This window comes from Talpa europaea (genome assembly GCF_964194135.1).
Source record: "Talpa europaea genome assembly, chromosome: 5".
In the NCBI taxonomy this organism is placed as follows: Eukaryota; Metazoa; Chordata; class Mammalia; order Eulipotyphla; family Talpidae; genus Talpa; species Talpa europaea.
In genome coordinates, this window is record NC_140071.1 from 114225804 (window position 1) to 114252117 (window position 26314).

Genomic DNA, 26314 nt, shown 5'->3' on the forward strand with positions numbered 1-26314 from the left:
TTATTTATGCACACAAGAGCTAGGGTACAGGCCAGAGATGCCAGGGGATGAGAGGATTCACAAGAGACAGCGAGGAACAGAATAGGCAGATCAACCGAAATACATTGCTGAGGGGAGCAGCGGGCGAGACAGGAGAGGTCCACTTCGCCATGTGGGTTTCTCTCCGGCCGGCTGGGGACCGAACTGGTGTTGCAGAGGCTGCTGACCGCTCCATAGTGCAGTGCCCAACTCCCTGCGCGACCAGGGAGGCCCATGTTATAGGGATGTTTGTGAGACTAAATGGATTGATATGTGCTAAGTGCTTAGAACAGTGCCTGACACTGTGTGTGCTATATAATCATTTTTCTCTTGCCCCAGCCCCACAACCCTTCTCTTCAGTCCTCAGGAAGCTCCCAGTCTAGTTTAGAATATTTTCTCTTCTTCTCCCTCAGTCACCATAGTTGCTGAGATGACTTTGGAAGCAGAATAGAATCTGTTGCTCCCCAGAGCCTTGTAGATAGCTGTATTGCACATTGCCTTTCCTCACTGCGAGGGTACTTACTTGCACTCTAAGTGCCACAAATCTAAGGTTGAGGCACATCCTGCAAATTTAAGGTTAATTTTTTTTAATGATCCATGTAGATTGAGAGAACTGATTTCTTTTTCAGAATTAAACCTATGAGTAAGGTTTAAGTAAGACCTTTTGCTTTCCCAGAACATCAAGAAATTTTAATTTCTCAAGAGAGCAATTTAAAAATCTCCTGATGCAATTTAAAATTCTTCCTCATACCTAGTAAGATGGTAGTCATGGCCGGCACTGAATTATTTCTGCTTCTGAGGCCATTTTCTAAAACCACTTCTACTGCATCCAAACAAATCAGGTCCAAGAACATAAAAAATCATATGTTATAATTATTTTTATGGTCCCTATCACTTTTGTTAATGGAGATAATGTTATAAGGAGGAAAATAAATAATTTACTCTGTGCAATCATCAGATTTCGGGCACTGTGTTCTAGATTCCATCTCACTTGCCTTTTTCACAAATCATTTGCTAGATTTGATCCCACCCTCAACTAATTTTTCAGTTGAGCCAAAACATAAAGATTTGATATAAATTCAGAGATGACATCTAAGCAGGGTACAGGCCTGGAGTGCAGATTTTTCACCAGAGACCTTTATTTAACCAATTTTTATTTATTTCACATCACTTCCATGGGCAGTTATTCTGGTTTCTCTCTTATAGGCCTTGCTGCTTCAATCTGTGTCCTGCTGTGTGCACACCCAAGGTCAAGTCTCCTTTCATAGCCTCCGAGTTAAAACTCCTGCCTTTGTCTCTTAAGCCTAACTTTTGGTCCAATAATTCTCTCTTCTCTTCCGCCTCTAAACTCAGGTGGAGGTCTATGAGTTAATCACTAAAGTTATAAGCTTCATCTTTGCTTTTGGCACTAAAAATTTTCTCCTTCTCTCTCTTGAATATAGTATATATTCTATTACTATTTTTAGTAAGCTTTATTCTTAGGGCAATTTTAGATTTACAGAAAATTAAGAAGATAATACAGAGAATTCCCTAATAACAAATTGCAGTATATTTGCTAAAAGCCATGACTCATTATTGATACGTTATTATTAACCAAAATCTATAGCTCATTCAGATTTTTAAAATTTTGGCCTAACTTTCTTTTCCTATCTCAGAATCACATCCAGGCTCACAGCTCCTTAGGCATCTCTTGGCTGTATTTCTCAGATTTTTCTTATTTTTGCTGACCCTGATGGTCTTCAGTAGCACTGTTCAGGTATTTTGTAGGATGCCTCACATTGAGGCAGACAAAAATATCTGTCTGATATTTTTCTCATGATTAGGATGAGATTCTGAATTTTTGGGAGAAAGGTCAGAAAGAAAAAGAGCCATTTTAATCTTATCATGACAAAGGTACATACTAGTCACAAGATTTATGACTATTAATGTTGATGTTTACTTGGCTGAAGTAGTGTTTTGTCACGTGATGCTGCTGTAAAATTAGTCTTCTCTCCTTTCTGTGCTGGACTCTTTGTAAGGAAGTTTCTAATCATAGCCTGCATTTAAGGAGTGGAGATCTATGCCTGCCTTTATTGCTGTTGTTGTTGTTTTTTTAAAATTGTTATCTTTCTTCTCTGTTTTCTTTGTGTTTGTGGATTCAAGGCACTTTGTGTTGGGTCTGCCTGTCAAGTTGCCAGTTGTGGAAACTGAGTCCTTTCCCAGGATTTGCAATTCTCATAAATACATTGGTTCTCATTTTATGTCACCTCTGCAGCATTCCCCATGGGTAGTGACCACCTCCTTCTTTTACTTTTCTTTCCTGTTAGCTTGTAAACCCTCCTTTTCTCCCTATCTCTAGTCACTGAAGTTTCTTCCTGCAAGTTCCTCTTATCTCCTAACTCTCTCCTTAGGCCATCTCACCTGCTGGTTGTTGAGCTATCTTGGTCACTTCTACAGTTGCCTTTACCATCTATGAGTATTTATTTCCCAGTAGCACTTTTCTTATGAGCCTCCCTACCTACTTTTCTTCTTTGGTACCTTTCTGTCTCCATCCATCCATCCATCCATCCATCCATCCACACATCTCTCCATCTCTCTATGTAATATCTCTATCTCTAATCTATCAATGTTCTACTGCTCATCTCTGCTGGGTATTTCATATTCCAGAAACTGAATCCATTATTCTCCCCTACAAATCTGGGGGAGCTTTAGGTGTGACTGAACTCAGGGGTCTCAAACATGGTCATCAGTATATTATCATGTATGCTTCATCTCTTGGCCCTTCTTCCTCCAGGGTTGGCACCATTCAAGCAGTTTCTACTATTGAAAGAGCAACATGGTTCCTAGTAGATTCATAAAAAAGGAGATTCCTCCACCCCTTCCCAATAGTTCTGAAAGTCCCGTTATTGATTCTCATTGGCTCTGTTTGAATCAAGTGTCCATAGGAACCAAGTGTCACTGTGCTTGCAGGTTATTCCTGCTTCTGATGAGCCCCTCTATACCATCTGCTCACTCTTGGAGCTGGGAATGTGTCAGTTTAAGCCAATCACATGTACTGAGAATAGGAGAGGTCTAAGTTACATCAAATCATCTGAGGAGTGGGGGACATGTGCTATTTTTAGAAGTAGAGGCTGAATGCTGGGTCAGTTGGGCCCAGCAATTTTCTCCCATTTGGAGATTTTAAAATGCACATTTGATAATGTCACTTGCTTCTTCTTCTTTTCCTTTAGGATGAACTTCTTTTCCTTTAGGATGAACTTCAAACTGCTTACCAAGGTCTTCGAGTTCCCACCATCCTTTTAACTCCATCTCAAATTCAGCTCTGCCTTTCTCTTTGTGCCCCAACCACACTGGTTTTGGTTTGCACCTAATCTAGACCATGATCTTTTCTGCCTCAGGGCATTTAAACATTGATATAGACTAATGTTTGTGTCTCACCACTACCACAACCAATTTATGTTTTGAGCCATTTGGTCTGAAGGTAAATGTGAAATTCATGAGACCAGAATGTAAAGGAAAACTCAAATGAAGAAAAGTCCAAAAATGCAGAGACTAGGAGAGCAAATGAACACTGAAATTAAAGAAATTGAGAAAGGGGTTCACCCCCAGGGATGGAATTTGACAGGAAACTGGACCCTGGAGGGTTGGGGGTGGAATTTGCTTTTGTGAAGTCAACCATCTGACTCATCTGCTCTCATCCTCTGGGCCTCGTTCCCAGGTCCCACACCCTTTTGCTGGCTCTGACAGGTTTTTCAGAGCAGGAAAAAGAACAGCAAAATAGAAGAGAAAAAATAAGGCAGCCCCCACCTTACGCCAAGGCTGTGGGAGTTACAAAGATCTCTCTGTTGCCGAGATCTCAGAAAAAGAACATTTCTCCCACATAGAACCAGTGTTAAGATAAGGCTGAAGTTCTCACAGTCTTCAGAAGTCTAATTAACTCATGATGTTCTGGAAATAGCATTAGTAACATTATATCTCAATTTAGATAACTATTATTGAGCTTTGAAGCAGAACTGTGGAAGGTGCTGGAGATTTAAGGAGCTATGCCTGACTTCCGTTGCTCTTGGGAAGGTGTCAGCTACGTGATTTAGAAACTTTGGGGCAACAACCCTTTTATTTTGGCCATTGTTTCTACAGAAAGGTGAAACATTAGTGACAGCACATGGGGCGTGGCCCATGGCTGGATCACACTGAGGCTCTTTCCTCTTGCCTCCTTTTCTTACTCTCCTGTTTGAAGCTGTTCCTTTAACTGAGGACAGTTCCTACTGAAGAGATTCAGAAGCTTGTGTACTGGAGTTGAAGCCCTGAGTTTGACTATTAAATACTTATTTATTAAAATGTTTTATTAATTTTAAAATTAATTCTTGAGGTAATGTTGGTTGACAACACTATGTTTTAGGGTAAAGGTTCATACCTCTTCAAATGTAACATATAGCCATTTAGCTGTGAGAAAAACACATAGCATCTCTGAAACTCAGAAATTCTATCTTCCTTGGTTAACTCACAGGGTTCTTGGGGAATATTAAATGAAGTTAGGCATAGGCTTCATAAATAGTAAATCATTACAGAGTGCAAAAATCGCTCAGTGATCCTCAAAGAGTCTCTGAGCGGGATGGGACCTTAGAGATCCTCTACTGCCAGGCCCTCTTTTAGGCTTTTTATATGTATGAAGTCATTTAATCTGCAGAACAGCCCATGGCCTAGTTACTGTTATCCTCATTTTATACATGAAGAACAGAGAGGTTAAGTGACTTTAACAAGGTCATGTACTAAGAGGCAGAGCTGAGATCCAAACTACCTCCTGTAAGTTCCATAGGACTCTTGGAAAACTTTTCTGGGCATCTAACAGAATTACAGTTGGTGCCTTACTGATAAGTAAGCTATTAGAAGGCAAGGACTATACCTCACCTCCCCCCCCACAAAGTACTTGCTCACTGCCTGTCTGGAGTTCAGTACATATTATGTATTATATTATGAATTGAACAAATATACACATAGGTATACAGTATACTTGTATACAAAGGTATACAGTAAGTCTGATACATTTACTGTGCTTTTCCTTCATTTTTTCTTGGTTAACTGTGCTCTCATCTCCTTCAACCATTTCCACTAGGAAGTTGTTCGGTATTTTTCACTGTCTTCATTGGCACCCTTTGCATTTTCTCAACTTCCAGGGCGACCCATTGCCACGACATGAATTCTTCTGGGAGAATAGCCTCCCCCGTGCCTATGGCTAGTATTGTTATAGGGCATCCCCGATATTGATCGGGTTGTCTGGCTGTGGGTCCTCACCCGACCCGCACGCTTAAAAGGGACTTATTAATACTCCACTACAGGCATACAAGCCTGTATGGAATTAGCTTTAGGACATCCTTTTCCCTCTAATAGTATGCCTATCCTTTCCCACCCCCAGAGTGTATACTCATTATCCAGGACTGTCTAAGGATCCCTTTTCTGAATAGCCCACCCCCCCTCCTTTCTATGGATGTAGCTGTCAGGAAGGCAAAAAGGCATTCCCTAAAGTCTCCATGGAAGAAGACAGGTTACGGTTCCTGCGGGAGTTAGAGCAGAAAACTGCATCCTCTCATCTGGAATCCAGAAAATTCATGGATTTTATTTCATGGCATGACTACAGTGACTTTTCCTGTAAGAAAAAAAAAAAAAAGCATCTTTGGCCTCATATATTGAATTATGTTTAAGGGGATGATGGGACAAGATGTTTGAATGTGAACATGTTTGCAAAATCCTGCACTAGCGTGGACACAATGTTTCCAGTGAGTCTGCAGGGCTCCTCCAACTGGGAAAATACCGAAACGGGTTGTCATTACAGACTAAAGGAACTGATGAAAAGCGATGTGAGATAAACTGGCAATCCCGTGTACAATAAATCCCAACGAGGGGTCTTAATTTGACATGTTTGGGCCAGAGATGACTTTGGGTAACCACATGCCCCCCATAAACACTCCCAACTCCCTTCCCTGGGCTGGGGTCACCGCCTCCCGCCCGCAGAGCCACGCCTTCGCGGGTCAGCCCCGCCGGAGCCGGAGGGCGGGGCCGCGCCGGCGGGTGCGCGCCCGCGGCGTCCTCGGCGGGGGGAAGTGTAGGTGAGACGCGAGGCCTCCCCGGAGCGCGCGTGGCCGCACGTGCACGCGCCCGCCCTCCAGCCGCGCGCCCACGCGCCCGCCCGCACTCCCGCGAAGTCTCGCGATGCCGTAGCCGGCAGCTCCCGCAGCGGGTGGCTCTGGCTGTTGCTGTGGTTGCCTGAGTTGCTGCTGCTGCTGCGGCGGCGGCCCCGGCGGTGCTGGTGGTGGTGTCGGCCCTGGGGCGGATGTTGACATTGTGTTGTTGTTATTGCGGACGGTAATGGCGGCGGCGGCCCGGACCCCGTCTTCGGTGTAGCCGGAGCCCACACAGCCAGGAGCCAACTCCGCGGCCTCTGAGCCAGGCAGCGGCTCCCTCGGTCTCCGCCGCCTCCCCGGCCGGTACCCCAGCCCCGGCGCCTGGCGTCGGGCTCCTCCGGGCAGGGGGCCTCGGAGCCTCAGGATGGCGGATTTCGACGAAATCTATGAGGAGGAGGAGGACGAGGAGCGGGCCCTGGAGGAGCAGCTGCTCAAGTACTCGCCAGACCCGGTGGTGGTCCGCGGCTCCGGTCACGTCACCGTGTAAGGCCCGGAGGAGGGCGAGGGCGAGGACGGGGGGTGCAGGGCTGGGGGGTCCCCCCTTCCTCCGTGGAAGCCCGCTTTCCCGGTTGTCCGTCCGTGTCGGGGGCCTGCGAGAAGAGGAATAATCGACCAGGAAGTGAAAACTTGGTTTATTTTCATTTCTTCAGGTCTCTGAAGTGGGGACAAACACTGCCCCTTCACCCACCCCCCGCACCCCCGCACCCCTTTTAGCAGGCCCAGTAGGCCTGGGCGATGTGTTGGATCCCCAGTGGGCAGATTTTCCTTCAGGGTCTGCCCTTAGGGGCCACCCCGTCAGTTTTGGGGTGGAAGGACACGCGTTAATGAGATGCCTCCCCCTTGTTTTCGCATCCAATTGCCCTGTGGTTCTCTCTCCTCGGCTGTGCCTTTGAGCCTAGTGACATATGGCTCAGAGGCCAGATCTGGGCCTTATGAGACCCTAGTGACAGCCGGTAATGAGGTTCACTGTTGTTGTGTGTGTGTTTGCTCGCTCATACCCACAGGTCTGTGCCCAGTGTCTTGCAGAGTCAGTTTCTGCAGAAGTCATGCAAGTTACTGTAACTGAATGTGATCAAAGTGTGTAGGTGAACGTATATTTCCGATATGCATAAAGATACATGTATACAACAATTGAAAAAAATCTTAATGGCATGGACGCTGCTCAGGTTCCTGAGGGTTTTCTGTAATCCAAGTCCCTCTCTTGGCCTTGAACTCTGGGGTAGCTCCTTCGTTTGATAAGAGTTGCCAGTAAGTCAGATTAGCAACATTGAAAAGTCCGGGTATTATTCAAACAGTAAGGAATAAAAGCTTTCTGAAAGGTCATGACTAATAAAGGAATGTGAAGACTTGAACCAAATAATGAGCTGTCCGGAAGCAGGAAGTTTTGTAATGTTTCTCGGAGAAGTCCAGAGTTTGGTACAACATGAAGTTTTTCTGTTCCTTTTCACTTTAGAGCTCTTGTTCAAATCCTGGGTCAAACTTCCATGCTGGTCAGGTATCTTCCCATTTCACTTTTTTTTTGTCAAATTAAAGTGCCAACAAGTTTGGTACAGTTTTCATTGTAGTTTTTTTGGTACAAGTGGGATGTGCAGTGAATAACTTTTGGAAACAGTTAAGTCTTCATACACAAGATTGTCAGCAATCTTGTTCTAAGCTCTTAGTTGAGATCTACCCTTGCGATTCTCAGTACATGATATGACCAGCCATGTTGTTGTTTGAGTATGCTTATGTAATGCTTTGATTTCTTCAGCACCTGTTAGTTTATATTCAGGTGACTTAACAGGGTAAAAACACTGCATAATTTCTGTCACAGCGCCAAGAGAAGACAATGGGATTTATCACCACAATAACAGTTATTAAGTGTTTTTACTGTTGTCACCAGCAAAAAATTAAGAAATGCAATCACATATCATGGGTATTAAGTATTTAATGTGTATGACAAACTTTTTAGTCTCCTATCCTGCCCTTTAATTTTCAGCTTGGACTCTTAAGTGTGTTTTCATTGTTTTAAAGCTAAACAATATAGGTGCTTAAAGAAGAGATTTTCAAACTTTTTTATGTTGTCCTCCCACTCAGCCCCTTGCATTCCTCATGTCAAAGAAAAGCTGGCAAAATTTTGTTATTTAAAAAGGTACAGCTGAGAACTTTGTTGGGTGAATGAAAAATATAATAGGTGCTTAGAACTAAATAGGTGATTTACTAAATTTGATTATAGTTAGCTACTGACAATGATTAATAGGGTATGACAGAATTACTAGAGGTTCTTAGTTGTCAATTAGAATCACCTAGGGAGCTTTTAAAAAAAAGACCCAGACTGGTCTTTGTCCCAGACCAATTGAAGGCCAAGAACTTGAGTGAAGGTCTCAGGTGTGAAGTTTTCTTTTTTTTTTTTTTTTAAAAGTCCCTCAGGTGATTCTTTTTTTTTTTTTTTTTGTTGCACATTTTGTTTTAATATGTTTTTTTTTTTTTATAAATTTTATTGTTATATTCCCCATACAATTGCAGCCCCCCATTCTGACCCCAGGTGATTCTAATGTGTGGTTGGATTTGAAAACCACTCTCCAGATTCTAAGAAGGAACTATTGAATATACGCCACTAGTAAATGGTGTGCCTTTCCGTTTTGGGAGTTAATGTTTCTGTCATATCCCTCGCAGCCCCTATGCTTCTTGGGTTATCTTAGTTCTAAGCTCTGAGTTTAGATCTACCCGCTGCCACTTCTTGGATAAATTATATATCTATGCCTCTTTAGTTAGGATGGGGATAATTATAGTCCCTAACTTCTAAGATTATTAAGAATTAAATGAGACACTACATGCAAGACTTTATTACATGTGTGATACACTTCTCAATAATTAACCTTTATTATTATCCATATATCGTTTTCCACATTGAGAAATATAGGTGTAATACATAGTACTAAAATCCAAAAAGTCATCTTCAAACCTAATTCCACTACTTAGTGTAGTGTCTGGAATATTATAGGTCTTGAAATGTTCTCTAAATGAATGAGGTAATTGCATACCTCTTTGGATCTTTTCAGATTTTTTTCCCTGTTTATTCCTCTTGATGAAGACAAATATTTTACAATAGAGCTCTTATAAAAACACATTCAAGAGATACAGGGCTCCTTTTTTTTAAAAAAACAAAATTAGTCATTGTGAGGAAATCGTCAAGTTAAGGTAGACATTTTTTCCTCAGTGATTTTTCTTACTCTTTAAAGTATGAAAGGAAATTAACCTGATTTAGAATGTAGCATTGAACATATCTTTGGCAATAGGGAGTAAGATACACTAAACATTTTAATTGGATCAAATAGGTAAAGTTTCTTAAAGACATGAGAAATATGATAGTAAGCTGATGTTTCAAAATTTTATTTATTTAAACTTGAAAATTCTCATGGTATTTCGGTCCAAATAGTTCATTGTTGGATTCTGCCCACCAACAGATGTGAAATTGACTAGTAGTTAAAATTTTATGTGACGAGTTAAGTGGAATACAGGGATTAAATGGTGAAAAGTAAATTATATGAAATTATGATGGTAAATAATTAAGTCCTTTTATTATTTTAATAACATTACATAAATATTACTGTAAAGTATAATACTTTTAATTTGAGAGCCACTTTGAATTCCAACTTAAGTTTCTATTCCTAGCAGGTTAAAGGGCCAGGATATTAATCCAGCTATTTCCTCGAAAGGGAATTTTTTTTTTTTTCTGGTTTCATTTTTTTTTTAAATATTTTATTTTATATATTTTTTACATCATTTTTCATTTTTTGCACAATGTATGCATTTTCATCTTGGTTATAGTCCCCATACAATTCCCCCCCCCCATTTTGACTCTAATCCCTCCCTCCTCTCCTCCCCCCCCCCCCCCCCCCCCCCCCCGGTTGTCTCTGGTTTATAGTTGCTTGTTGATTTTGATTTTTACTTTATTATAATTAGCCTTTTTCCTGTTCCCTTATTTAGGTTTTCAAAATTCCTGCTATGAGTGAGACCATCCGGTATTTTTCTTTTCTTTCTGGCTTATTTCGCTGAGCATGATCAGGAAGGGAATCTTTTTAAGTCTCTATAGCATCTATGTCTGACTTATCTTTCTAACCTATTAGCATTTCCTTCTCAAAATTAAGATTTAAATATAATAAGCAACAGTTGCTCTTAGATATCCTTACCCTAGTATTTTTGGTGAAAGATTTTTTTGGTGATTTATCAAAATTTGTTTTAGAATTTATTTATAAATGAGGTCTTGAATCAGTGTTTCCATGTTCATGCAGTCTAGTTTTATCCCAGTTCAAAATTTCTTAAATTTGCCTGATTATCAGAATCACTAAGGGCTTAAAAAACCCCAATATTTTTGGTTCTTAACTCAAACATCCCCAACCAGAATCTTTAGGGGAAGAGAGTATGAATGTTTATTTTTAGTAAGAGCTTGCGTAATTATATCAGATAATTAGGAAAGCAATGGATGATACTGTGGAATGAGTATGGTCTTCAATATGAAGCAGATTGATTGCACTTCTCAGATACTTCCTAACTGACCATTAACCTTTCTGAAATTTAGTTTTCTTGTTTGCAGAAGGGATAATATCTACTATCAGAGACTATGAATGAAAACCATAGATAATTTTTCTATGACCTGATCTTATAATAGACATTCAGCCAATTATTACTTATCACCTATTTTGATGTTTATCCTCTCATGCACATTTGTTGGTCATCCTTTACCTTTTTCTTGGAAAAAAGATGACATATGATTTCCTGCTTTAAAACCTGATCCAGAGCATAAATCAGAATTATCTGATTGAGTAGGGAAATCATTTAATCAGAGGATTTCAGTTTAGGACACAATGCTGTTCTTAAAGACTGAAGTATGTTAGAGTTTGAGGTTCTTTAAATGGCTATTTTATTATTTCACATGCGTGGACTTTTGCTGTTTACCATCTTTCTCTCTGATTGATCAACTATAGCTTGAAAATGAAACAACCAAACTTTTTAGAACTACCTATTATTAAGAGAAGTTGATTCTAAGTGTTGCATTTAGATGTTTGAATTCTAATAGTTGGGTTTTTATTTGGGGTGGGGGGTTGTGTGAGAGGATCCACCAGAGACAGAGTGGGGAACAGAACAGGCAGATCTATGGAAATACACTGCTGAGGGGAGCAGCGGACCAGCCAGGAGAGGTCTGCTGCGCCATGCAGGTTGCTTCTGGCTGGGGATGGAACCTGCCCTGCAGCGGCTGCGGACAGCCTCAAAGGTTGCATCTTAACCCCTGTGCCACCAAGGAGGCTCTAGTTGGGTTTTTAAATACTTATTTTGTTTCCTTATTTTTTGTTTAGTCCTTCATTATCAGGTGTCTTATTGAGGTTTCCTGATAAGTAATTAACACATATCATGCTAGGTATTTTGTGGGGTGCTGGGTATATAATTTAAGACTGAAGCACACCTCGTTCTCTGCTCTCATAGGACTTACAGCTAATAGATGAGGTGTATTTGAGAAGATTGCTATGAAGGAGAACAATAAAATTGTATGATGACTGAAAATAATGTCATAGTTAGAATGAACCTCTCTAGTAAGCATGCCAGAATTGTGAAGAGCACCCCAAGTGTGATAAGACTTTAAACAAAAGTAAGCTTGGCTTGCCTGAGGAATTCTGATTGTATACTTCTGTATTGTGGCTAGAATGTGGCAAAGAAGTGGTGTTAGGGGCCCGAAGGGATTCTAGAAGCAGTACTGTGATACTGGAAGAGTAGTTAGGAGGCAGTCTGGTGACCTGGTCTCTGGTGGTTTCTTCAGCTAAATTAGGAGGTATTGCACTTTTGGCTGTGAACCATCAAATTTCACAACTCTTCTATGAGGTATGGAAAACATAGCAGTGGTCATTTTTGCCATCTCATTCTTCAGTTGTGATTTTTTTTTTGTTTGTTTTTATCTTGGCTTCTTGGAAGGTGATGGCAAAGAGCTATAACTGCCCATACTGTAGATTGAAAACTGACTTGATGACATACCTGCTCTTCCTGTTCTGCTGCCATAGGGAAGCTAATATACCTAGAGAACAGCTGTGCTGGAAGTCGAGGGACTTTCCCAAAGATCATAGATTTTGATATAAGGCTCTTTATAAAATAGTATCCTTTAGTTAGATGTGTGGTGTGTGACAGTGATTTGTTAGATTTGAGGAAGAGATTGTCTTTTTTACATCTTTATACATAAAATTGAATTGGTTATAGAGAGGCTAGCGGTTCCTCACAAAGGTCATGAATGAAGTTTATTTAGGGTAGAGTTTGTTAGACTCCGGAATAACCTACTTTTGTTTTTTTTTCATTGATAAGTGAATGTATATATGAGTTTCCTGCAAGAGCTTTTGTTTTATTTTCTTTGATCTTACATTGCAGTTATAATGGAGTCCTTAGTCCAATGATGGAGTTCACCTTCTTTCTCTAACCTTTCTAATTTATTGTCAGTGTTACTTGAAATTGATATTTTTTGTAGTCTATACTATAAACCATTGCACACATATGTTATTTCTTAATTGAACATACTTTGTTATTATTTTGCTCGTAAGTATGAAAATATTTCAAAATATGTAAAGATATCCTTCCTTCTCAGTGTGGAGTTGAGTTGAATAAAATAGTTGAGTTGAATTGAGTTACTATATCAATATGTTAATAAGATGAAGTTTCATCAGCCTATATTTACAAAACTCACTTTTAAACAATGCTTTCAGGGCTTACCTGCTGGCATAGGGGTTAAGTCACAGCACTATCACCACAGAGGGCCTAAATTCCATCCCAGGCCAGGGAGCTAACCCACATGGTGCAGCAGACCTCTCCTGTGTGCCCGCTGCTCCTCTCAGCAGTCTATTTCAGTCAGTCTGCCTGTTCTGCTCCCCACTCTGTCTCTGGTGAATCCTCTCACCACCCTCCCACCCCCCCCCCCATACCTCTGGCCTACACCCTAGCTCTTGTTTTATGCATAAATGAATAAAATAATTTTTAAAAAGAAAATTAGTAAAATTGTAATGTTGAACTATTATAGAATTGTGTAAAATTATGATGGCTTTGATAGAGTAAATTTAATACATGATTTAAATAATTAACTTTTTGATTTCACTATAGCAAAGATTGTACCTTAACAAAGCCTGATGAAACCAAAGATTCAGAATTTGGTTACAGAATTAAAACTTTTGGACTTATACTCAATCATATTTTGTTTCCAACTCTAGGGGTTCTCTATCTTCTGAGTTAACATAGTACATTTTCAGTTCTATACCTTCTTTCTTGAGCCATATTGATACTCAGATGTATATTAAAGTAGGCAGATGAATTTAAAGCATGATTTTTATGTATTAAAATGTGTAAATTTCTTCTGTAGTTATGACTTCATTTCTTAAAATAGCTAAAAATCTTAATCCATTGAACTCAAGTTATGCTTTAGGAAATAAGTGCTATCTTGGCTTGCCATCTGTATAGCCCATGTGTCAGTTTGAGTCTGAAATTTCTAGTTCATGTGTGTACAGGTTTTGTCATATCTATAAGAAGATAAAATCTAAACTTATAAGTTGATTGTCTCAGAATTTAAAATATTAAAACTTGTATTTTATAATATATTCTCACCTAAATTAGCTTCAATTGGAGCATTCTCAGTTGATGGCAAATGTATTTCTGTTTGCCTAAACTAAAAAAAAAACTTTGAAACAGTTCCTTTTCTCTCTTTCACTGTGTTTAATCTGTCAAATCCATTGGCTCTATCTTCAAAATATATTAAAAGTCTCACCACTTTTTACCATCTCCACTGATAGGGGATTGTCATTGTCTCTGTTTTACCTTACATTTAAAATTTTCTTCTTTCTCCTACCACCCTTACCTCTCAATCTTTATGTTCTTATTGGCACATCTGCAGTGATGATTTTTTTTTTCTTAAATCAGATCATTTCTTTTCAGCAAGCCTCCCAAGAGCTACCCATCTGTAAGGTCTCTTTCATGACCCACAAGACTATGTGGTCTGACCATTGTTCCTTTATTGCTACTTTCTTACTATTTTTCTACTTGTTTGCCCTACTGTAATCACACTAGCTTCCTTTCTATTCCCTAAATTATTCTAGGTAGACTCCTGTTTTAGGACTTTTTATTGGCTGGCTCCACTTTGTGGAATATGTCCCCCAGATATCCAAACAGCTAGCTCCTTCAATTTCTTCAGATCTTTCAGTTACTTTGTTAATGAAATCTACCCCCCTCTCTTTTAAAATTAAAACTTCCCCAACTTTCCTTCTATGTACTTAAAAAAAAAAAAAGATTTATTTATACATTCAAGAACTCTGGTGTAGGCCAGAGGTGTGGGGGTAAGAGTATTCACCAGAGACAGAGTGGGGAGCAGAACAGGCGGATCTACTGAAATACACTGCTGAGGGGAGAAGCGGTCAAGACAAGACAGGAGAGGTCTGCTGCTCCATGTGGGTTGCTCCGTGGACACTGGGATTGAACTCCTGCTGCAGAGGATTCGGATAGGCTTCACAGTGCTGTGCTTAATTAACCCTTTGTGCCGCCAGGGAGGCCCTCCTTCTGTGTATTTTTTTTTCTTTTTTTAGTGTTTTCTCTGTCAGAACATGAGATGAGTCAGATTATAAAGAATGCAAATTTTATACAACTTTCTCTTGAAAAGAGAAAAACTCAGCTTTTCTTGACAGCTATTGCAGCAGCTGTCCAACCTGTAAAATGTGAACCAGAAAGTCTTGCTTTCCCTTAAAAACTTTGGGACATTACTTGACTTTTGGGCCATATATGCCCTGAGAGACCAGTTGCCTTACCTAAGACAAGTAAAATCAGAAGGGAGATTTGTTTTCCTAAGATAATATATCTAGTGGGTATTTAGACCTGAATTAGAATTTGGGTAGTCTGTCTCTCCATTGTTGTACTCTTCCATCTTTAGCACAATAACTCTTTTTTTTCCTTTACTTTTTTTTTTAAAATATTTATTTATTTATTTATACAAGCACTGGGTACAGTCAGAAGCTTGGGAGGGTGAGAGAATTCACCAGAACCAGAGAGGAGAGCAGAACAGGCAGAGTGACGAAGTACACTGCTGAGGGGAGCAGCGGGCAGCAGGAGAGGTCTGCGGGCCATATGGGACCCTCTCCCGGTGCCTGAGACGGTGCCTGAGACGGAACCTGCGCTGCAGAGCTTCGCAGCCAGCGCTCAACCCCTGCGCCACTGGGGAGGCCCTAGCACAATAACTCTTTTGTGATTTTCAACCTTTGTCTTACCTGCTTGGATTCCTACCATAATTTCACTTACATTAGCTACAAACTCCTCACTATTGCCTGACTTTCCTGAACCCTGTATCTTTCTGTGAGCCCTGTTTCCTCCATACCACACCCTGACATTGTAAAGGTTGGTTGAAAGTTGGAAAATTTTTGATAGTTAACATTAGCCAGTTTGATCATTGGCCAGACTATTTGCTAAGGAGTTTAGAAAGGATATTTGTGATGTCATTGAGATCTGCACATATAATTTAGCAAGTTATCCAGAATGAATGTTAAATGATAATACTGCCCACTTTATTAGAAGTTTGATAACTATTAAAAAAAAAACACAGCAGACATGATTTGGTGTATATGTACCACATCTTCTTGATCCAGTCATCTATTTTTGGGCATTTAGGTTGTTTCCAAAGCTTAGCTATTGTAAATAGTGCTGCTATAAACATAGGGGTGCACGTGCTCTTTGGAATTGATGTTTCTGTGTCCTAATAATAAAAGCAGTTACCACATACAGGGTTTATGTCATACACTGTTGGTGCTTTATGTATATGAATTCATTTAATGAGTTATATACTATTATTATTACTGGTATGTAAACAGGGTAACAGGCCTAGAAAAGGTAACCAACTTACTCAAAGTGATATATCTTGTCAATGACAGTGTCCTGTTTTCAATCCAGAGAGTCCGGTTCCATAGTCAGTTTGCTTAATTGCTTTTATTTTACTGAAATGACGACTTTATATGCTCTCTGTATTATTTAGCAATACAAACATTACAAAATCAAGTGAAAGCTGAAAAACATACTTTTCTAGACCCATATGAGTACATTGAATTTGTTATGTATTACTTTTAATTTATAATTTCTGTTTGATGGAAAAAGTTTTCTCCCCCCAATATTCAAATACCTTCTCAATTTAGAATTTCTAGTTCAAGGGGAAACATATACTTTGCTTCCTGAGAAAATTAAAGGCATTGTTGTATAGTGGAAATTACCCTGGACTAGGGCTCAGGACAGTGAAGCTCTAGTCTAGATCCTTTGTATTACTTAGCCTTGAAATCCAAGTTGCCTGCCTCTCATGCATCAGTTTCTTCAACTATACAATGAAATGTTTGGACTAAATGATATTAGTGGTCCTCTCTAGCTCTCAGATTCTAGAGTCTACTGTTGTGGAATTAGTACTTATTTTTTTTTCTTTCTTTCTTTTTTAATAATAAATTTTATTTTTATATTCCCCATACAATTGCAACCCCCTTATTTTGGCTCCAATCCCTCCCCTCCCGCCCCCTACTCCCCATAGAGTGTCTCTGGTTCATAGTTTTTTGTTGATTTTGATTTTCACGTTCTCATAGTTATTCATTTTCCTGGTCCCTTATTTAAGTTTTTTAGATTCCTGCTATGAGTGTGACCATCAGTATTTATTTTTTGTCTTCAGTTTCTAAATTCTTTATTATATACTTAATATGTATTTAAACATACTATAAAATATTTTACAAATACTCTAAAATGTACTTAAAAACTATTAGAATTATCTTGAAATCTAGACATGTCAATTGTACATGTATTTCCTTTATACAACAAAATAAAAGTAAAACCCCTTTCATCTATTTTTATGAAAGTTTTAATTCTTTTACTAATTACAGTGAAAGACATAAAGATTAGTAAAAAATTGAGAAGTAGTATTTTCCTGTGAAACAGAAAATAAGCAATCCCTAATCAGTAAGAGGCAAAGGTCTTTTAAAATTTTGGTGGTGTATTTGTTCCTAGTCCTTATTAAAATTTTTTGTAGTGATCTTTAGTTTTAAATAGTAACATAATAGAAATTTTTCATAACAGAACTATAAAATGTGAAATGCCACCCACAATCTATTGCCAAGGATTAACCACTATTAATATTTTGTTGGATTAATTTTTTAAAAATTTTCTCTGTAAATATTTTTATTAAAAAATTGAGACCATACTTATAAAGCATTTTGTGTTTGGTATTTTTCATTTAACATATTGGGTACATTTACCAATACCATTATGGGTTCTTAAAAAGTACGTTATGTTAGACTCTATTTATTCATTTTCAAAAGACAGAACCTCCCAGGGGGCCTCAAACAGTGGGAATTTATTAAGAAGATATGTGGAGCCTAAGGGAGACAGGAAACTGCCATTGTGCAACCAGTCTTCAAGGAGATCGGAGTAATACTATTTTGGTTATAGTGCAGCTCTGGTGGTATGGTCATTCTCTTTTCTCAACAGCATGAGTCTTTTGTTCCCAGGTCTAGTACTCTGTCACAGTGACTTACCTACTTTCATTTTTAGCTCCTGTTGTGTGTGTTTTGTTTTTTCTAGCTCCTATTGTTGTAACATGAACTGGCACACCAGCCTTCACCCCCTACCCCCCATAGTTTCTGCTTACTATTGGCTTCAGCTTATTCTCCCCCCCCATGAGTTCACATTTATTTATTTATTTATTTATTTATTTATTTATTTAAATTTTATTTTTATATTCCCCATACAATTACAACCCCCTTATTTTTACCCCAAGCCCTCCTTTCCCTGCCCCCCACCCCCCATAGAGTGTCTCTTGTTCATAGTTATTTGTTGATATTGGTATTTTCTTTCTTATAGTTATTCATTTTCCTGGTCCCTTATTTAAGTTTTCTAGATTCCTGCTATGAGTGAGACCATCCGGTATTTTTCTTTTTCTTTCTGGCTTATTTTGCTGAGCATGATCCCCTCCAGCGCCATCCATGTTGCTGCAAATTGCATGTGTTTATCTTTTTTGATTGCTGAGTAATATTCATGGTGTATATGTACCACATCTTCTTGATCCAGTCATCTATTTTTGGGCATTTAGGTTGTTTCCAAAGCTTAGCTATTGTAAATAGTGCTGCTATAAACATAGGGGTGCAGGTGCTCTTTGGAATTGATGTTTCTGTGTCCTTTGGGTAAATCCCTAGGAGTGGAATTGCTGGATCATATGGAAGCTCTATGTTTAGTAGGTCCAGAAATCTCCACACAGCTCTCCATAGTGGTTGGACCAGTTTGCACTCCCACCAACAGTGCAGGAGAGTTCCCTTTTCTCCACATCCTCGCCAACATTTGTTGTTGTTAGTTTTTTTAATATGTGCCAGTCTCACTGGTGTGAGATGGTATCTCATGGTAGTTTTGATTTGCATTTCCCTGATTACAAGTGATGTTGAACATTTTTTCTTATGCCTATTCTTGACTATTACTTATTCATGGTTTTCCTTTATCTTGGCTTTAGTTTAAGCTTCATGTTATCAACTATTGTCTCTTATATAGATGCCTCAAGGAAAGGAACAGGTTCAGTTAGTGTTGCCTAAGTTGGGCAGGACTATTAGGATCTTTGATGCCATATGCTGTTAGCTAGCCCATGGATTAGCTGTTCTTAAAGTAGATGCCCATTTGTAGTTAATTCGCCAAGCTTTAGGGAGCTCCTAGTCAGACTTTTAGAGTAACTATTATAGTAAATAGTATTAACAACTACTACATGTATACTGAAAAATACCTTATTTTCAAAAACAAATGAATCAAAATGTCTTTAATATATTCCCCAAAATAACACTGTAGAATACTTGATCATTCACTAACATATCTGTGCCACTATATTTTCTTCTAGAATTAGTGGGCCAAAGTTTATGACTTTTGAAAAGGTTTTATTTATTTTTGCATAGAAGAACTGGAGCATAGGCCAAAGGTGGGGGGGTGTGTAAAAGAGGATTTACCAGAGACAGAATGGCAAGCAGCACAGGCAGATGTACTTAAATACACTGTTGAGGGGAGCAGCGGGCGAAAGAGAAGTCTGCTGTGCCATGTGGGTCAGCTCCCTGGCTGGGGATGGAACTCAAGCCATGTGGTCTGCCATCACAGTGGCAGCACTGAGATTTAATCCCTAGGCCATCAGGGAGGCCCAAGTTTGTGATTTTTAAAAAAGATTCTTTATATAGCATTGAAATTGTGCTCCTTTCATAAGTTTTTTTCTTTACAGCTGACATGGCATATGTCCACATTTGCATTTTCTTTCTTAGTATGGTGTATATACTTTTCATGTTAGTAGTTTGCAAGCTTCATTTTTAATAATTGTCTAATATTCTGTCATATTGAGATACTATAATTTACTTTTATTTTGATAATGTGATTTTGTTTTTCTCTGTGTGAATAAAGCTTTAGGGAACTTGCTTCACCCAAATTTCAGATTGTTTTTTAGTCTAAATTGCTAAGAGAAATTACTGTGGGAAAAGTGTATATGTATTTTAATGTCAAGTTGATTTCTGTAATGGTTGTAATAATTTATATTTCCACCAACAGTGCATGATACTTTCCATCTTAAGACCTTCTTGCCAACATAAAGTATTTTTTTCAGTTTCCTTTAGTAGATAAGTGAATTAAGATGCCACCCATCTTGAGTCATAGCTATTAAAATTAAGTGCTACTTCCAGCTTTTGGGGTTAATAGAATGTTAGGTTATTAGGTTTGAAGGGAGTTCAACTTCTTGCCTATTGCTTTTCTTTCAAGCACATCAAATTATCATTTTATAAGATGAAATTTAGCATTTTCAATACCTTCCAGGACTAATTATACTTTGACTTAGATAAAGTAATTTATTTTACCATGTTTAAAATGGTAAACTTATAGGAATATAATAGATAAAAGAAGTAATTTATAATTCTTTCAATTTAAGATGAAATATATCTCATTTCTATTGCTAACTATGTCCATCTCCTGTCAAACTTAAAAAACAAAACAAAACAAAAAAAAAAACAACTTGGAAGCCAGAATTAAGATAATGTCAAAAACTGAACAATTTATGACACATCAAAACCATTAAGGGAGATATTTTGAGGTTAAGTGTGACTTTTCATATCCATTTAATAATATGGTCTTGATAAATCTTTACCTGACAGTGTTACTTTGATTGACCTAGATGAAAAAAGAGACCGGGGGTGGGGGCCTCCCTGGTAGCCCAGGGCTTAATGCTGCCACTGCATTAATCGAAGTGGCCTGAGTTGGGCCAGAGTTCCATCCCAGGCCAGGGAGCTACCCACATGGTGCAGCCGACCCCTCCTGTCTTGCCCGCTGCTCCACTCAGCAGTGTATTTCAGTCAATCCTCTTGTTCTGTTCCCCACTCTGTCTCTGGTGAATCCTCTCACCCCCCACACCTCTGGCCTATACTCCAGCTCTTGTCTGCAGAAATAAGTAAATAAAAATCTTACAATAAAGGAATAATTTTTTAAGAAATTTTGGCAGAATTGAAAGACAGAGCAAAGCAAGAGTTTGCTGTAGCCTATGCCAAATAAGACATTTCCCATTCTGATGCTCAAATTGTGTGCTAGGAGATTACAGCTATATGAAGGAGGGCTTGCTGAAAAGAGTTGTTTCCTACTACTCTTTTGAAATTGGTTTCATTGGTAAAGAAATGTGGATTAAAGCCTGGACTGTACTAGTTTGAATGGGAAATTAGATAGACATTGAATGTAAGAAAGTCTTTCAAGACAGTCATTAAGGAAGGAAAATGGATGGTATCATACATTGAGGAAGAAGAAGATAGTTATTCAGGCTCTATAGACTTAAGTACATTTGTAGGCTATGTATAAGGAGTTAGAAGAAAGGGAGAACTGTAGTGGATAGCAGAGGAGATTGGAGGAGATATGACCAGGAACAAATGGTGAGCTTTAGAAAGCTGTGTCCATTGAGAAAGATGGTAAAGATACTGAGACAGGTAAATCTAAAATTGAAAGGTAGAGAATACAAATGGTCTTCCCCCCTCCACCCTGCCCACCCCCTGTGGTAGAAAGTAAGCACTGTGGTTATCTCCAAAAAATTGTGGCTTGTGAGAGAAAGTTGAGTGTATATGGAGAGGAACAGCAACAACAGAGTACGGGAAAGCGTGCTAATTAGGAATGAATAAAAATTAATACAAACCTGACTGATTTTTCTATTTAGTGGGAATCAAAGTGAAGAAAGTAAATAAAAATGAATTCGGATTGGCAGGAGATACTCCAGAGATGCAGAAAATAATGGTGGTTTCTTAGAGTATGGTCAGAATGACTGACTAGGTATTATAGTTATGGGAGATGAAGAAGTAGCGTCCCAGGGAACGTATGTGATGTGGCAAAGCAAGGAGGAAAAGGAGTGGAAAGAAGAGTGGGAAGAAGATTACAACCAGAGCCAAAAAATTTGGCAAGGATGGGAAAAATGAGACAATTGATGGTAGTTATAAGAGAATTTTTACAGTTCAAAATTTCAGAGGTGGTACAGTTTCAAGTGATGACAATATCCAGACAATTTCATGACGGAAATAAATATCAGTGAATTTCCTCAGATTAGATGAGGTTAGGTAACCAATTAGAGTGCATTTCAATAGTGCTAACTATTGAACTAATTGGGATGAAGACTAGAGTCATGGTAGAGAGAAACACTGGGACATGGATGTCTGTGTCCCTGGAGTATGAAGGTGCACAAAAAAGTGTTAACAAAGCCGACCTGAGATTGCTAGCCTCAGAAAGTCTTGCTTGCATTGTCACCTCTTGGCTGATGTTGAGGAATCTGGATTTTGGGAAGGATCCCAGTATTCCCAGAATTAGTAAGGGTGTCTAAACTGTATACAGATAATGTAGTTTATTCTGAACACCTGTTTTCCTTCTGGTAGTCCCAAGTCTTGGTGCATGGCTAGGCAGAGGGTACCTGTGTGACCAATCTCCAACAAAAGCCTTAGGCACTGAGTCATTAATGAGCTTTCCTGATAGAAAACATTTTATACATGTCATAACTAGTTGCTTTGTGAATTAAGCACATTATTTGTCTCCACTGAGGAAAAAAACTGTTGCAAGTTCGCTCTTGGTTTCCTCTGGACTTCTTCCCATGAGCCTTTTTACCTTTGCTGATTTTATTTTGTATCCTTTTGTGGTAATCTATGAGTACACTGTATGTTATGTCCTGTGAGTCCTCCTGGTGAGTCAGCACACCTGAGGGTGATCTTGTGTACTCCCACACAGAGGGATTAAGTTGTAGGACTGAAAATGACCATTGACACTCAGACCAGCGGGGTTTAACCAGAAAGCCTGGCATTAGAGGAAGAAAGAACAGTGGTGTGGAAGTTTGCAATGAGGAGTTAGTGGAATGTAAATGTTTCTTCTGATTTGCAGATTTATTCAACAAAAACTGAGTATTTATTAGACATTTGGCAAGACATGAAGGGTATAATGGTTAATTAAGATGTCATATCTAGGGCCTCCCCTGGTGGCTCAGTGGTTGAGCGCTGGGTTGCAAGGCTGCCCACAGCCTCTGCAGCGCCATTTCGATCCCCGGGCACTGGCAAGCGTCCGACACACACACACAAAAAATGTCATATCTACTCGTGAACAACTCATTGTTTACTAGGATAGGAAGTTAGTCTTGTAAACATCATTATAATAAAATATGCTAATGATTGTACAAGAGAGAATATAGTCAAGTATTGAGAGAGAATCTGGAAGATGGACTCTGGGGAATGAGCTATAATTGAGGATTTCTAAGGAAAGAAGGCCATTTCAACAGGAATTTTGGTTGAAGTGAAGGAAAAGTATTTTTTTAGGAAGAAGATATGAGAAGGTATCCAGGGAGCACATCTGTGGATTAGAGACTCCAAAGTTAAATGTTAAAAACAACTAGGAAAGGGAAAATCTGATTGAATGATATTAAGAATTCAGGGTACCAGATTGAGTGGTCTCCACTTTCATGACTGCAGATTATAGAAACTAGGTGACAGTGAAATGGGATACAAATGAGAGAAGCCTTTTTCGAGATTCCATTTAGATGTAGGTATAAAGTCGCAGTCTCTCTGCAAAGCTTTACCATGTGTATTACATGAGTTTTCATAATTACCTCATTATATTAAAATAAAATTGATTGTCTCTGACTTCTCCCCTACCGTTCCTCTCTCTCCCTCTCTTCCTTTAAAAAGCTATATAAAACTGGTCCAACCACTATGGAGAGCTGTGTGGAGATTCCTCAACCTACTAAAGATAGAGCTTCCATATGATCCAGCAATTCCTCTCCTAGGTATTTTACCCAAATGACACAGAAACATTAATTCAAAAGGGCACCTGCACCCCTATGTTTATAGCAGCACTATTTACAATAGCTAAGCTCTGGAAACAACCCAAATGCCCAAAAATAGATGACTGGATCAAGAAGATGTGGTACATATACACCATGGAATATTACTCAGCCATCAAAAAGATAAACACATGCAGTTTTCAGCAGCATGGATGGAGCTAGAAGGTATCATGCTCAGCGAAATAAGTCAGAAAGAAAAAGAAAAATACCAGATGGTCTTACTCATAGCAGGAATTTAGAAAACCTAAATAAGGGAGCAGGAAAAAGACTAATTAATAAAAAGTAAAAATCAAAATCAACAAGCAACTATAAACCAGAGACACACTAGTAGGGGTGGGCAGGGAGAGGAGGGATTAGGGTCAAAATAAGTGGGGGGTCCAATTGTATGGGGAATATAACCAAAATGAAAATGCATACATTGTGCAAAAATGAAAAATGATGTAAGAATTGTATAAAATAAAATTAAAAAATAAATAAAAAGCTATATGAGCCTTCTAATACAGACCTGTGATCATGAGGTATTACATAGGTGATCCTAGTTGTTATTTGAGTGAATTGTTTTTTTCCTAACATTTGTAAACTTCTCATAGATAAGAGTAAAAAGCATTAAGTGTAATGTATTTTGTTATAGTTACCATTTTTTGGAAATAGTTTAAATCTTTTATCAATTCTAAGCCATGAATATTTGAACCATGATTTAAGAAAATGTCTTTTAGGGAATAGGGATAGATGTATGTATAGTAGATGTCTACATTTTCCTTCACATCATCTAAAGGATGGACAGTAGATGTTGAATGGTAAATAAGTGTTGTCAGTAATAGTTGGCCAATCATTTTATTTCTTCTCTCCCTCTTTCCTTCTCCTTCCCCTTCCCTACTTGTCCCTATATTTTCCTTTCTCCTGTTTATATTGTTTATGTAGTGAGATACCTATTAAATTCAGCCATAGCTTATCTTCACCAAAAACATTCAAAGCTAGAAAAGAGCTATCAAAATAAAATGCTTTGAAATTAGGTTTTAAAGTATAGGTGATATGGTTTAATTATGGAAGCAAGAATATCACTTCAAGGAAAGCAAATGATAGCATTTGTTATCAATAATAAAACTCCAGCTTCCAAATGGATTTTAGGATTTTGGAAAACTTGTATCTATGACTGTGAACTTGACAGTTTCCCTATACTTAAAGAACTTTCTGTTGAGTTCAGTGGTGATATTAATGAATGTGATGGTTCTGATATCAAAACCTTTAGGAGAGCTATATCAATACTTTCCACAGGACAAATGTATGATGTTACAAAATCATGTTTGGGTAAAAAAATTAACTTAGAATGCAGAATATACTAATGAATTTTATTTTATTTATTTTAAAAAAAGATTTATTTATTTATTTATACAAGCACTGGGTACAGTCAGAAGTGCGGGAGGGTGAGAGAATTCACCAGAGCCAGAGCAGGGAGCAGAGCAGGCAGAAGGACCGAAGTACACTGCTGAGGGGAGCAGCGGGCGGCAGGAGAGGTCTGCGCACCATGTGGGACCCTCACCCAGTGGCGGGGGATTGAACCGGCACTGCAGGGGCTGCGAGCAGCTTCGCAACCCAGTGCTCAACCACTGCGCCACCGGAGAGGCCCTACTAATGAAATTTAATTGAACAGAGTATTAAAAGTTTATTGATATAGTTTCACTATCTTTCTAGCAAGAAAAAACCAAAAAAAAACAAAAACAAAAAAACTGCCATTTGTCAAGTTTTGGTACAGTATCAAGGTTATACACAATTTCCAACTACATATTTATGCTAGGCTTGTTCGTTTTCATAAACATCAACCAAAAGTATATGAAGACAGATTGAATGCAGAAAGAGATGTGAGAATCCAGCTGTCTCCCATTGTCAGACACTAAAGAGAAGATGAAGCAGTATTTTCCTTATAAAGCTTTTTATTTTGGAAAAGTTACTGTAAAATGTTTTTTTTTTTTTTTTTTAAATAGAGGCATGTTTTTATTTATTTATTTATTTGTTTGTTTTGTTTTATACATCCACTGGGTAAAGTCAGACATGTGGGAGGGTGAGAGAATTTACCAGAGCCAGAGCAGGGAGCAGAGCAGGCAGAAGGACGGAAGTACACTGCTGAGGGGAGCAGCGGGTGGTAGGAGAGGTCTGCCCGCCATATGGGACCCTCCTCCGGTGGCCGGGGAGCAGCCGGGGATCGAACCGGCACCGCAGAGGTCGCGGGCAGCTTCGCAACCCAGTGCTCAACCGCTGTGCCACCAGGGAGGCCCTAAAATGTTATTTTTGTTAGAATACAATTGCTCTTTTATGAATAAATTTAAAAAACATTTTATATGTTTCAGTATAAATGTCCAATCTAAAATATTGGTAAAAATAAGTAGTATAATCTTAAACTAACTGAAGGCCTCAAGAATTTTAGAAAGCAAAGAGGTTTGACATCCTCTTTGAATATCCCTGTGGGAAGGGCTGTATTCCAAATGAAGATAAAGAAGGGGCACCTGATTATCTGCCTGTAGCCATGAAGAAATCGGTTCAAATATTAAGTGTCTTAGAGATTTTTAAAGGGAAATAATTACAGGTTTACTCTTGTGGACTCTGGAGATGCTATGGCCTTCAACAGCAGCATATTAGTGACACTCCTTCCAGGTATGCTTGTTGAATTGGTGGGGGGAGCATAGGTAAGAGAATAGAAAAATCAGCACCTAAACAGTGACTGTTGGAGAAACTAAGCACTCCTCTCTAGTGTGAATCACGCCACAGGGAAATTTCT

At 38.8% G+C, this 26314-nt stretch overlaps 1 protein-coding gene across 1 annotated transcript in view; it reads left to right on the forward strand.

The window, feature by feature from the left end:
* Positions 1-6540: 6540 nt before the first annotated feature.
* CHIC2 (cysteine rich hydrophobic domain 2) overlaps positions 6541-26314 on the forward strand; it is a gene marked incomplete at both ends in the record, with an annotated part of 40022 nt that continues 20248 nt past the window's right edge. Inside the window, one exon of the mRNA XM_084233302.1 lies at positions 6541-6659. Within this exon, the coding sequence (XP_084089428.1) occupies positions 6541-6659 (119 nt within the window). The remainder of the gene's footprint in view (positions 6660-26314) is intronic.